This window comes from Oxyura jamaicensis, chromosome 8 (genome assembly GCF_011077185.1).
Source record: "Oxyura jamaicensis isolate SHBP4307 breed ruddy duck chromosome 8, BPBGC_Ojam_1.0, whole genome shotgun sequence".
Classification (NCBI taxonomy): Eukaryota; Metazoa; Chordata; class Aves; order Anseriformes; family Anatidae; genus Oxyura; species Oxyura jamaicensis.
The window spans coordinates 9,212,739-9,227,003 of record NC_048900.1 but is presented as its reverse complement, the minus strand read 5'-3'; the positions used below and the strand labels follow the sequence as shown (position 1 = coordinate 9,227,003).

The following is a 14,265-nucleotide window of genomic DNA, read 5'->3' as shown; positions in this document are numbered from 1 at the left end:
TGGAGATGGCTGGCCTCCCAGTAAGTAGTATCTGAATACTGGTCTCTGGTGGGGTTGACACCTTGAAGCCCACAGGCATCTTGGGGGCTATCTGGAGAGGGGAAGAAGAGCTGATGTCTTCTTCCCAGTGTCCTTCAGCCTTCTAGGCAAGAAAGAGGTGTCGGAGCAAGGCAGCCTGGATTGCCCTCTGCAGGGCTTCATGGGCACCTACCCACCTCCATCGCTCGCAGAGACAGGGAGCAATGTTGCCCTCTTGGGGCCAGGAGCCTAGCTTTTGGGACAGGGAACATCCAAGGCAGGCACCAAGAGGAGCCCAGGCCCCCGTGGTCACCAGCTCTATGGGAGAGCCCAGGTACACCCTGCTGCCAGGGCAGTTGCAACCAACAGCTGACACTTCAGAGGAAGCAAATTCAATTGTCCCTGCCCTGCAAGGCAGTGGGATGCACAGGAAGTCACTTTTTTAGGCGGAATCATGCTTTATGGGGACATCTGTGGTCACAACGCTCAGCAGGATGGAACGTTCCCAGCTGAGGCTGCGTTGCTTTAGTTGTTGCCCAGCTGGGGGTGGCCTGGTGGATGGGGAGGAAAAAGCCGGCCTAAAACACTGCAAGTGCCCCAGGGACCACCATACATGCTGCTCAGGGGCAGAGGTGCTTTAAATGTAGGCTTTAAAGCTCTAAGTGCCTTTCTAAAGCACCGCTCTGCCATTTAATTAATCAGTGCTGGAGACCCAAAGGCAACCACAGGCGTAGGCAAGGGCTGCAGGCAGCGTAATTGTTAAACAAGTGGCTGTGGTTGCGCCAGCTGCTGCTGGAGCTGGGCTCCTACTGGAGGCCTGCTTCACCAGGCAACTTCTGTGCGCTGGCTGCATGTCTTAGCTCTTGCTGAATTTGTCTGTTGGCTGGCCCCAAGCAGAGCAGGAGCCAGGGGACTCGCCTCGAACAGCGTCAGTGTCTCCTGCAACCCCCCAGCGGCCGCTCTGGTATTTCAAGCTGTGGAAAACCATCATGGCAATTCGGCATTTTGAACAAAACTGAGAGGCTGGCGCCAAGGTTCATTTTGGCATCCCATTGCTGAATTCAAATGCCTTGCTGTCGCTGAAGCTGGTATTGTAGGAGCTGGGAGCAATAGGTGATGTGCCTGGCAGATGTGTGTGTGTGAGGATGGAGCCGAGCATGCAAGCATTGCAAAACAGACTTAGAAATAAACAAGCAGGAGCTAAAATCCTTAGCTACAACAAATCCTCTGTACCAGAAGTGCTCAGATACTGGTACACACTATCTGTAGCTACAGTCCCTGCTTAGTCTTAGTTAGCTGTTGTAACTTCCTGGGTCTGGTAAAAAATGGCTATACTGCAAGAACAATATGGAATATGCACGCAGTTGGAGTATTTTAGCATACTCATCGATGTGTATCTGAAGTATTTTAACATACTCATGGTGTTGATGATCATAAGGAGGAAGAGAAAGTTTCAGCCCCCAGGGTGTGACCAATGTGCTCAGTCTGGGACCAGCGGGCATGGAACAGGGCAAAGAATAAAATCCCATTGCTGTCTCTCCCTGCTGCAGCCCCAGTGACCAGGCAGTCCTGGTCATCCCAGGGGAGAGCTGGCATAGGCAAAGCCGCTTGTTCAGAGTCACACTGATACCTGATAACGCGCTGAGGTAGGACGTTAATCCATGTGCTTCTGCACATGACCCTTAGCAGATTATTATCTGGGCAACTTTCATTACTTAAGAGAGAGCCGTGCTCTTTCCTTATGACAGCGCTATATCCTCTGAGTAATCTACCATTTTAAGATGTTTTTTAACCAAAATGATTCTTATTTGAAATGATGTGATTCTACAGCTTCTTGATATGATTTGTAGTAATCTGTTGTACAGTCACTCCTGATGCTGTATGAATTGGCAGTTTTTCTCTTCGCCTTGTGGTGCTGATAAGCCAAGATACCACCCAGCCTGCAGGACCCTGGGCACTGACAGGGTCTGGCTGTCCATCCGTCCCCCCAGCCTCCCAGGGCAGAGCTCCCGAGATGCCTGCGGCCCCTGGCATTGCCAAGCTCTTCTCTCCACTCCCCTTCCACCTTCATTGATGGACTTCCCAAGCCGGTGAGCCACCTGCTCCGTCCTGCCGCATGCTCACCACGAGAACAACCGGTATCTGTCAAAGCACCAACCTGCTAATTGCAATGCTCGCTGGGCTTATCGTGTCTCGTCTGTCTCTGTGGCTTCCCTGGGTTTCAAAACACGCTACCCAAGAGAGTTTGTGTGCAGTGAGCAGTGCTGGCCAGCAGCACACAGGCTGCTTCCAGCCACAGAGGGGACCTCTCATTTGCAGGTCAAGAGTTTTCACCCTGATGCATGCAGAGGAGTGGCGCATCTCTCTGTAAAGCCATCTTTGACGATCTGCTTGAAAAGCCCCTCAGACCTCCTGCTGCTGGGCTCTCTTTGCCTGTTTAGCTGCTAGCATGGTACCTCCACTGAGACGCTTGTGAAAGGCTTTAGCAGTAGGCAGCTCTCCTGCTGTCTGTCTCCGTACGTAGGGTTTGCCTACTTGTGTATCTGACTGCGGCTGCAGAGCCAGTTTTTGGAGCCTTTCTCTCTCTGCCCTTTTGACTGTGGTTACAATATGAAGTATTGTAGCGGAAGCACAGATGCTAATTACCCAGGAGAGGTTGTTTCCACTAAGCTCAGGCTTTAGTGACCATTAATCTTTCCCTCTCATTCTGGTACAGCTTTCTTTACACGTCAGCATTGCACTGACCTGAAATCTCAGAATTTGTGAGGTTGATGTATACTTTATGACTCAGATCCTATGCAGGGTTAAACATTTCTATTTGGAGGTATGCTCAATACCATTTTTTCCTTATAAATAAGAGGTCTCTGGATTTCCAATGGATATGTATGAATTTTGGCTTACAGCCGGTAATGAAAGCAATTATTAGGAAAGTACAGTTGTGCCCACATCAAGTTTTGTCTTGCCCCAGCCCCTGTCCTGTTTTCTCTCTGAAGGCACACTGATGGAGCACCTTGGCCAGTGGCCCAGCTCCACACCCGGGTGCCTTGGCTGGCTATCAAAGAGCTGCATTGGCTACCAACCCAGCAAAGCTCAGCAACAGGAAAAAGTGCAAGCCCATGGGTGCGAGCGCGTTTGTGCTTGGGAGCAGCTCTAGCTTGTAATCCCCCTTGGGACAACTTTGCCTCATTAAGAGGTGAGCAATATGAGCTTATATGAGCAATATTGTACCGGCTGTCATATCTGAAGGGTAGTTGTGCAAGGCTTTGCATTAGGAGGAGGAAATGTGTGTTTGCAAAGGCAAACTCTGTTTCACTGAGTGTGGGTTGATAAGAGAAGCTCTCCTTCAGTCCTTCCCTCTTCCTGATATCTGGAAATCCCAAGCAGGATCCACAGAACTGCTTCTGGCATCACGTCTCTCCCCCGGGACGGGTCAGGCAGCCCCACCACCTCCTCCTGCCTTTCCCTGCAGGGCTCCTGGGCTCCAGGCTCCTGCTTGCAGGGGGGGTGAGCTCAGCGGGGCTCTGTCTGACCCCGGCTGGTGCCTGGGGCCGTTCTGCCCTGGGAAGCTGGGTGGCTGCCGAAAGCTCACCGCTTAACACCTTAACGAACACATGCCTTGAGCCCCCCCAGAGCTCGCCACGCTGCTAGCCCTGGCAACTAGACTGCTTTCTGCTGCCTGAGCTGGACAGGGCCAGCTTTGCAGCAGGGGGATCGGCTGCGCTTTGCCGAGCACATTGCAGAGTCTCGTTCTCTCTCACTAGTGCAGTGGACAGGCAGTAGCCGTGACTCATGCCGGCTTGATGAAATGGAAATGGTGTCTAAACACCAAAGGTTCATTATCCACCATTAGGCGTAACCATTAGTGGCAGAAAAGGCAATGACTTCTGGGGGGATGTGAAAGGAGATTAAATGTTTCGATTTTGTTGATCATCAGACCCGTAGCGCTCTGCTCTGCTCTCAGTGGTTTCCTCTCAGCCAGGGAGCAAGAGCCGGGCAGATGATGGGCACAGATGAGGCTAGCTCCTCCCCAGGGGGGGACCAGTTTTGGTTTTTTTTTACCAGTTTTACCACCCTGTCCCTTGTTTTATATGGGCAGGGAGTGTGAAACAGGGGAGATGAAGGAATACACAGTTTATGTGGTAGTGTGGCTCAAACGAGATGCAGCAGCAGTAGAGACACTTCAAAATTGTGGAGGAGTTGGTAATTAGTGGCTGATGACTGTATTCTGTGTAATGGATCTCATGGAAAGGCCTGTGAGGCACAGGTCAGGAGGTCCCTGTGAGTCTGGTAAGCAGAACGCCCTGTCCCTCCAGAGTCGGGGACTTTCTCCAGAAGCTGTCAGCTCCAGGCCTTGCGCTTCAGGATCTCATGCTGCAGCCGGCTCTGAGGGGAGACCCAAAGCCTCAGCACAATGAAGTGGATGAGCAGAGCTGTAGGATGTGACACTAGCACCATCTACAAGCTCCTACAAGGCCATAACAACCCCAACAGCAAAACCAAACATTTCTCCTGTGCAGGAGACTCTTAACTTTGTGGAGAAAGGGGCTGCAAGACACAAACAGGAGCTGATGGCTTAGAAACTTACCAGTGAGGATAATTAGTCCCCTGAGTAATTAAGCTCTGGAATGGAATTGTGTCAACCTTTATTTGAAGACAAGTGTGTGTACATGTATATGTAGGTCAGAGGAATTGGTGTGTGAAAGTTTCATACAGTTTTCATACTGGTGAACACGTCTGCTCAGAGACAGTGAAATGGATAATTCAGCAGGGTCCCCCCTCCCTCGAGACATCACGAGGTCAAAAAGGAAAGTTTTCTTAGCTTTTACGGAAGGAAATGCATTCTCACTTCAGCTGAGGAGTGTGACAACACCCAGCTGGGGTCTGGGTGCCAGTGCCTGGCAGTGGCAGTCAGGAGTAAAAGCCCCAAATGCCCCTCGCAGCTGGGGAGCAGCACCCTGTGGGCACAAGCCAGCCCACAGCTTCTCAGTCCTGAGAAAAAGCTGAGTAACTGCTTCAGCCAGGGAGGTTTCCCCTGGGGCTGGGGAGGGATGCTAGTAAAACCTGCCCACAGCATTGTAATGTGCATGAAAAAGCTCGCTGAGCCCCAGATTTCTTTGACACTTTGACACCTGTGCCTGCATGAGCGGGCGGCCGGGGAGCCGAGGCGGGCGGCAGCGCCATGCCCACGGAGCGGCAAAGCTCCAGAGCACCGGAAGCATCTGCAAAGAGCTTAGTGCTGACAGCCTGAAGCCTCAACCCTTCCCAGTGTTTCTAAGAAATGTGAAGTAACATTCGTATGCCTGTAGTATAAATACATAAATAGTTTTAAACAACAAACTTTGGAGCGTCCAGTCAGCGGTTGCTGGGATTCATTGGGAGCCAGGCAGTCAACTTGCCCTTGAAGTCTGCCCCACTTCAAGCAGAAATACAGCAGCTGCTGGCTGTGCTCAGGGCACATGAAGGCAATGGCTGAGAGCAGTCTGTCCCTTGACTCTGGCAGAAGCCAGGCAGGTAAGTGCACGGGCATGTCGTGGAGGTTGGGTCTGTGAACCTCTCTGAGGTGAGCACCTTTGCAGCAAGGGCTCTGCCGCAGGACCTACTTGAATCCTCCCAGAGATGCGCAGACCTGCAGGTTTCACTCGGTCCATTAGAGAGAACCCAGCGGACTGAAAGCCTTCATCCTTTTCTTCCAAATTTTGTGTGCCTGGATCGTTTTTTGGTTGAGCCAGTCTGCGTGTGTCTGCTTGAGGGAGATGGTCCTTCAACTTAACACCTCTGCGAGCTGGTGTCAAGATGTAAATGTCCTACCAGACACTCCCTTGGCTCAGGCTTCAGTGCTCTGCCAACAGCTGGAACAGCCAGCAAACCTCCTCTCTCAGAAGCTGTTCCTACAAATCTCATAGTCACTGCAGGGCATGCGTTCCTGCTGTCCAGTGCAGTCAGGTCGCTGCAAAGAAAGTCCCTTGCTGCCTCATTCCCTTCTCCTGCCTTGCCAGGCAAAGGGCTGCTAAGCAGATCTGTTCTCCTCATTCTCCAAATCTCTTTAAGACACTTGAGGTGTCTTCCTGATTTAACAGACCTTTATTTTAGCAAATATACAGAGCATTTGTACTATATGCAGATACTGTCAAGTAAATAGAGAAACCCAGAGTTTCTCTGAACAGGAGCTAAGCTTGGGTGGCTTTCTTTCGCTTTCATCTCTGTTTTCCTTGAGGACTGCACACAAGCCTTTCTCCAGCATCAGAAAGATCCATCCTACTCCGCAGAGCTCCAGAGATGAATGTGGCATGCACTATGTAAAGCCCATTTGCACTGTGATTTACCTGCACTCCAGCTGAGGCTTTCCACGGCCCCAAAAGGGGAGGCTAGAGCAGTCTGCCTGTACAAGTACAGCCTGTGAGAATAAGTCTCCCACATGTGAACATATCAGTAGGAAAGGATGTACTTTACATGTTACATTTCATGCGTCATCTTCTACAGGAGGCAAAAGACGGGTTTTAGTAGCACAAGGCTAAATGACAGCTCCATGACAGTGACATTCAAGCTGGTCCACAGGGTGATGTTATCTTGAGCAAACAAGTAGAGCATCGTGATGAGATCTACTGTGCTGCTGCTGCCCTGGATGGTTTGCTCCCAGAGGGGCTCAACGTTCTTGTTTTCTGTCTTCCGCATCATCAGCTTCAGCGAGCTGTTGTCGTCCAGGTCGGGGGAAAGCTTGGCCTTCAGGGACACCAGGTAGGGGCCGTCACAAGTGATCATGATGGAGCCGTTCCGGGTATGAATAGAGCCTAATTCTGCACTGAAATTCATGGCCACTCCTTTGATGCTTTCACCTGGAATGGAAGAGAGAAAATATGATCCTGTGAAGACAAAGGTCTTCTTGGAAGGGGGCAGTTTTGTACAGACTGCCTGCAGGAAGGGTGGAAAAATACGGGAAAGGCAGAGACTGAACTAAAGAACAGGGCAGACTGGAGGTGGGATATCACCCATTCTAGCCATGCGCAGTCTGCAGTGGAATTTTCCAGGTTCCCATTCCTGAGCAAGCTGTGCCTTTGGACTAAATCTTCAGTTTATACGAACTATTCCTCTGTGTTTCTGTTTATACAGTATTTATTTGCTGTATTTCTTAATTACAGTACAGATGTATTTACCTAAGTAAGGCATCCTTGTGAGTTTAGAAAATACAGCTTGCTCGACAGAACAGAATATCAAAACAGTAAATAAGAGGAGAGGAAAGTTATCAAAGCTGGAAGAGAGAGGAAAAGAGCTTTTTCTGGGTGGGTAACATTCCCTGTCTTTTGTGGGGGTATTTTTTGAGAAGACGGGATAAAAAAGCAGTGTAGAAAGGAACAGAAGAAATGAATGTACACGGAGCAGAATCAAGGAAATTAAAACAAAACTCTAGCATGAAAGGTTTACTCCTGGAATGAGCAGTGACAGTTCCCACAGCTACTCTGGAAACACCCCCCTGCTGTGCCCTGGGGATGCTGATGAGAAAATTTCACCAGAAGGTCTGTCAGGCAACACAGCTGCTCTGGGCTGAGGATAAATTTCTCAAGCATTTTTTTTTTTTTCTCTAAAATCATGTGTTTCTATTCGGTTAGCCTCACTGTGACCCTTCTAATATTCCCTGAAGGTAAAACTGCCAGCAATGTTTTAAGTATGACTTGAAAATTTTAGTCACTCCTATCGCCGAGTTGTGTCACGGGGCAAAACACACGATGTGCTCAGCGCGCAGAGCGCTGCTATTTCTGCCACCATATACGCTCACTCTTCCCCAGGAAATCATTTACATTTTTCATAAATCAGGAAATCATTTACTTGTTTCAGAAATACCCCAAGAGCATGCTGTGCGTACTCAGTAAATTCTCAAAAATGTGTTTTTTGTACTTTCACAGAGTGAATGCTTGCTTCAGTGTGTAAGTACGGACTGCAAAAAGCCACTCCAATTTCCCATGTTTCTTCCCCTCAGGGAAAACCCCGATGCTTGGTTTTGCACCTCGCAGCCCTGCCCCTCATCCCCCAGCGCTCTTGGCCCTGTCCTCTGCCACCGTCGTGACACCAAGAGCTTCACAACCCAACAGGTAGCTGGAGCCCCCAGGACACTGAAGGGACCCGTCTGGGAAGCATGAGGAGCACCCCGAGGGACCCCAGCCCGGCCGCCCACCCACCTGTGTAGCGGATGTAGGTCCACAGGACTTTGTCACTGCGAGGCTGAAAAAAAGGAAGAGAAATCCTCGTTAATGCAGCGGGGCTGTCGCTTCTGCCGCTTTCGCTTTTGTTTCCCCGCTGGGAGCGGGGCTAGCTGTACATACACCTTATCCTACTAGCATCATTAGTATTATAAAGTGCCACTTTAGAGTGCTTCACAGCCAGTCCGACTTTCAGCTGGGTACTGAGCACACCAGGGAGATTCGGTCCCACTTGGAAAAACATCCAGGTGAGCGTTATGAAGCCGAGCCAAGCAGCAGGGAAGGACCTCGGGGTGCAGAGCCTCTCTGCCTGAGCTCCTTGAGTCCGGCCGGCAGTGAGGGGCACCTGTCTGCAGAGCTGGCTGTGCCCCGGTGTGGCACCCTCATGCTGCAGGGATCCAAGAGGTGGGTCTGGAGTTGTGGGGTGCAGAGCATGAGCTCCTGGTGCGTTCCTTGTCCTCTGGGTCAGGCTGTTACAGGATGCATGGCTCCCAGTGGCTCCCTTACAAAGACACTAAGACATGCTTAAAATTGGTTTGCATTTTATGAGAAAAAGTGAATGCAAATGCAGAAATATATATCTTACTGATCAGACATGCAAAACACCAAGCTTCTATATTAGATTTTTAAATCTGAACTTTGCATCTCAAACCCATCTCTCATCTTAACCACAGGAGGCCCAAATCCGCAGTCTCTTCACAACCACAAGACTTCAGCATCTTGCCTGATTAAAGAGTGAAAGGTTGGGCTGGCTGCTGTGTTTTCTTCTCTTTACCTATTCCATAGGTTTCCAACGGGACAGATGGGCTGGTCAGATGTGTGCCGGGCTGCCTTTTATCTATTTGGCCCCATTTGTTCCAGAAACAAGAGCAGCCTTCTCACTCTGAGCAGAGAAATGGTGCTGGAAGTATCGGACTAGAGAGTGAGCATAGACAGGCAGCTCCGCGGGTTCAGTGCTGTGCCCTGGCAGAGGCAAGCAGGGAAGGAAGGAGGTTTGAGCAAGACCTCTGTGACAGAGGGTGAGGTGGGTGCTGGTGGTGGGAAACCTCTGCTCTGGCACCCTCTAGTGCTGCTACAGCTGATGCTCTGCGACTTGAGCCACTGGCAAAGTTGGATTTGACTACCAAATACAAGCTTTGGTTGCGTGATCACCCACCAGCTCTGGTGGAACCATCTCCTCCAACATTACTGATCCTATCCGTCGCCCCAGCAGCTCGAGGCTATGCATATACTGTTTGTAGGTGCCTAAATGCTCAACTCTTTGGCTCAGCAGCTGGGATTTCCAGGTAGTTTCCCAAGAGATGACAGCTAAGCGCAGGACCGCTGAGCTTCTGAGGTCAAACAGCATCCACTGCAAGCTGGCCGCTCTCGCCAACAGCGGGCAGAGTCTCCTAACCACAGACAGGCTGGGGAACAATCTTGTGGCCATTGTAGGAATATCAGCCCCGTTGTCACTATGGCACATGGCATGTTTGACATGTCTCTGCTGGTTACTGCACAATCTCAAAGGACTTTGCAATTAGCTCCCAATAAATTTTGCTGAGGAGAGAACTGATCTGTAGCACTGGGAGGGAGCTAGTATCAAAGTTGGTCACCCTCTTTCTCTGTTCTGCCTTGTAGCGACTGCATCAGTTCCCTGCATCATTTACACACAGTTTCCACATCATGTTTGCCTGTTTGGGTTCCCCGAACATGAGATTTGGTGCAGCTGTTGCCAAAGACCTCCTGTCCGGGACATTGCTCCTAGTGCTGTCATGGCAGAAGTTTTAGGATTAGGCTCTTATTGCATAAAGTGTAAGCCCCTGGGGATGACAACAAAACACACTAACTCAGCGGATGGTTGCAGTCATGGCCTTGGCCCTGAGTGTCAGACAGGCTGCGCAACTATGTGCTGGAAGTGGCTTGTAACTGTTCCAAACCGGGAGATGCTAGGATTATGGCCATACCTTCCTTACCTACATTGTACCTCTGCAAAATTATTCGCCCTGCACCTCTTCCTGCTCTATTCAGGCAAAACCATCTTGTGATCATTAGGAGCCTTTGAACTCCCCACGCTTGCCCTCAGCGTTTACCTTGCCTGCATCCACCACCGGGGAGTTTCACGCCCTCTGACTGTGCCTGCAAGTGGCCTGCCCTTGGTCTTTTCCCAGCTGCCTTGGCAAGAAGAGGTAACTCCAGCAGAGATGGGAACTCATGAGCGCTGCAGATACAAAAGCTGACTACCGATCACTACCATTTTTAGTAGTTGCTTGTTTGGAAATCACAGCCGAGGCTTGCTCTCCAAGCTGCATCGTGATACAAACCAGCTTGCTGTACGTTTCTGTTAAGCGCAGTGCAAATGCTGTCTTTCTTGAATGTGTGTTATTTGCGCTCTGTTTTCACTGAATGCTCCAGGGTGTCTTTTAGGATATGAGAATGAAAAGTAATCAGACGTGCACTTGCTCTGAAAAAAAGCACAGGGCTGTCTGGCTGTTAAGGCTAGCGCGGCACTCTCCAGCCCTGGGAGCAGAAGGAGCAGGGAAGCGACCTCTTGGTCACTCCAGTGGACCAGCTCGGAGCCTGCCCCGAGAGCCAAGTCAGGCATTTATAAGGTCCGTCCACAGTTATCCTACCAAGCCCTGTAATTCCCGTGCTATGAAGTCCCCCCAGGTACAGCCTGGGAAACCTCCCCACACAGCGTGGTGCTGTCAGAGCAGGATGCCGTGGCTGTCTGCCTAGAATAACAGAAACCAGCTCTCAGCCTGCACTCGACAAACATTTAAAACTGAAAGGGTCCTGTGGTGACTCCCAGAGCCTGGACTTTTCATCTACTGCAGTCACTGCTCCTTAAGCACCCTGATTCTGTCGTTTCTATTGAGGAAGGGAAACTCCAGGCCTGCACCGTGTACCCTTCCCAGCTGCTGGTGCCTCGGGTTTTTTAGGGCTGACAGACAGCAGTGCCAGCCCCTGCCATCGTCCTTTGGAGGAGGAGGATTGGAGTTAATATTTTCACAGGATAGAGAGCCAGAGAGACAAGGAGTCACAACCAGAGCATGACCCTGGAGCGGTTTCTGCATCTCGAGCAGGGTGGGATAGCTTGGCCTTCTACATTGGCTTCCAGTGCAACTTCTCTCAAAAAAAAAATGCTAAAAGGAGAAGAGCACTGAACTGAATGAAATGTGTTATCTTTTAGCTTTATCAGTGCTATCGTTCTGAAGTTTAACAAGTGCTGTGAGGTGCAGACCAGTGAAACTTGCATGCAGCGTGAGGGTTTTCATTAAACAGCAGGGGACCCAGAGCACGAGGCCATCTCTCCCTTGCAGGGTTATATGCCTGGCTTGCTTCTCTGCCAAGCCTAAGCAGGAGGAAAGAGTGAACTCTGTTAAGATGAAACACAACATACTTTACAGTGTTAACGTAGCTCTTGGAGAAGATGTGGGAGGAGAAGTAGCTAGTGCATAAGCAGCACTGAAATAGCAGCAAAAAGTTGTTGGCAATCCACCAGTCTGCAAACACACGAAAGAGGAAAATGTATTTTCTGCATTTTTTGCTAAAATCTTGCAAGTCTCAGGAATTTCTGTTTTGTATATTGTTTGCAGTGGTGTTACGTGTAAATGAAACTCTCTCTGGTCGCGTAATCAGAGTCTCTGTCTCTCGTGTGCACACAGGGGCACTTACTGTCCTCTGCAGACACAGATGACTGCTCCCAGAGCCCAGCATGTACACAGCTTGGGAGCACAGAAAGGTTTCGTGGGGCTTGCTAGAGCTGTCACAAGCTAGCTTGCTTTCCGACAGATCTACCTGCACATACAGTATCTTTCAAAAGGTCAGAAGATGATACGAGCAGCCTGGCTTCTGATCCTTCAACTTGTCCTTATTAACAGCAACCATCCGCTCAGATAATCCCTTTTAATTAAAGCGAATACATGTGAGTCACTGCAAGTCAACTCCACCAACAGCTGCTGATGTGGTGAGGCCAGAGCCGCAAGGAGGCAGTCCTCCTCCCCGGGGCTGGTTGGGCTCCGGCGCTGCTGGGCAGAGTGCCTTCCTGGAACGAGCCCACCTCCTGACAACCTGTTCCCCAGAGCTCAACTTGGCAATACTGGGAGTTGTTTTGAGGGCAAAAGATATAAAAAATGAGCGATAATTATTAAGGAATGCATTAAATACTTATGGCTAGAATAGGGATAAGCCTAATAGCTTTTTTTTTTTTTTTTTTCTTACAAAAAAGCCCATACAAAGGTTTACAGGCCAGCAGACAACAGGTGGAACATGAGCTCTTACCGTAGAGAGTTGCAGAGAATCTAGACCAAGATAAACCAAGCAGGCAAGCAGTAATATCCACTGAGTAGCCGCGGACACGAGGTGCAGCGTGTTCCTCCTAACCTGCCCTCTTTTCCAGCTCTTCCACTCATCGCCACTCATCATGCCAGCAGGTTCTCTTTCACGGTCCATCTGATCGTCTTGCTTTCTCAGCTCTGCACCTGGCAGTCCGTCCATAACAGCCACACTGCCAGCAAGCACAGCCTGGGGAGCACAGGGCAGAAGAGATAGGTGCTCCTGTCCCAGGAGCAGAAATGAAATGAACACAGTGCCTTCAGGAGAGGGTTTTATGTGCACCGAGAAGCAGGCGGGGGAACTTCTTTGTGACTAATCTGAATTTCCCCTTCCTTTCTTTCTTTCTTTCTTTCTTTTCTTTTCTTTTTTTTTTCTTTTTTTTTCTTTTTTTTTTTTTTTCTTTTTTTTGGTGAATGTGGGGGCTGATTTGTTGCATCCCAGTTCAGTTTTGAGTAAGGTCCTTTGAAAGTAGATGTGTTTATGTCTGTCGTAGCTTCAGCTGTGGATCTCTTGATGTACATGACGTTTCCAACAATAGCTAAGAGTTGGGTGGACATTGATCTCTTTGCTCAATCTTTTGACAGTAAAAGCTCTCATCTTCCTGTTGAGCCTCAGGCTGGGGGTTTACAGGGCTGTCTGCCTCCCTTGTTGGTAGTATATGATGCTGCTGAAATCTCTTCTCAATAAAGAACAAATCAATAGGAGGGAATGTGAGTGAGGCAGGTAGACAGCGTAAAGAACTAGAGACAAAATGTGCACCCTCTATTTCTCCTCACCTTTGTCTTCTAGCTTTATGGCCGTGGGATGCTGCATGAAACTTAAGAGGGAGAAAATGGAGAACTGCTCTGGGAACATCCCTTTTTGCACTCACTGAAACCTGCAGTCTGGGGAAGGCACTCGGAGGCCACCCCTGGGCCATACAGGTTTCCCTTGTGGAAGAGGATTGCCTGTTTCTTGGGACACCAAGAACTTGAAATGCAAATGCAATTTTTCCTATACGTATCTAAGGGATTGTATTAAATGCTCCTCTGTTGTCTCTCTTTCCAGCCCCTCCCTGTTGCTTGGTCTTCTTGTGACATTCACGTGTGATGCAGGGAGCTGATGCAGGTCAGTTGTCTGCAGCAAGGGCCATCTCCTGTGCTTATTTTGGTTGACAGGCTTTGTGCCCTCTTTTGGGGCTGTCCAGCACTGCTCTTTCCACCAAGCTTTCAGCCAGAATTTTTCTGCAGTAAATGAGCATTTTGCAGCTCAAGTCAGGTGCTACCTCCTCCTGCTGAGGATTGGGCCCATTGGGAGCATTACGTGTGTCTGTCTTTCGGGGTTGAGTTGTCAGAAGGTTTCCCTTCCCAAAATGTTCTCTCTTAATCTGTCACAAGGCACACGTCCTTTTGTCAAACGTGTACCCGGCACGCACAGAAAGCAAGGGTGATGTTCTTTCATGTCTTTTTCCATTTGGGCAAGGATATTTCTTATAAACATGAACTGAACAAACTGGGGTGTGCAGCAGTTGGGTAAACAAACTGCCCTGGGGACACCGAGCTCTCATCACACTTGTTCTTGAAAAATAACCTCCAAGTTGCCAAAAGCTGATAGATCGAGTCAGGAATGCACGCTGGTGTTTGTCTCAAGAACATCCTGAAAGTCATGGAAACATACAGAAAAATGTTCAGCTTTTGAATTTTCCATTGTTTGGGTGCATGGAAATTTTCATCCTGCTTTTGCCAGAGGCCATTCACCA

General features: G+C 49.6%; 1 protein-coding gene across 1 annotated transcript; it reads right to left on the bottom strand.

Annotated features, from left to right (window-relative positions):
• Positions 1–4,644: 4,644 nt before the first annotated feature.
• TNFSF4 (TNF superfamily member 4) lies at positions 4,645–13,577 on the bottom strand. Its single transcript, XM_035333480.1, has 3 exons — positions 12,474–13,577; positions 8,190–8,232; positions 4,645–6,851 (listed from the first exon to the last, which is right to left on the bottom strand). Exons 1-3 carry the CDS (start codon positions 12,687–12,689, stop codon positions 6,493–6,495), a joined length of 618 nt encoding a protein of 205 aa, XP_035189371.1. The 5' UTR covers positions 12,690–13,577; the 3' UTR covers positions 4,645–6,492.
• Between the last annotated feature and the right edge of the window lie 688 nt (positions 13,578–14,265).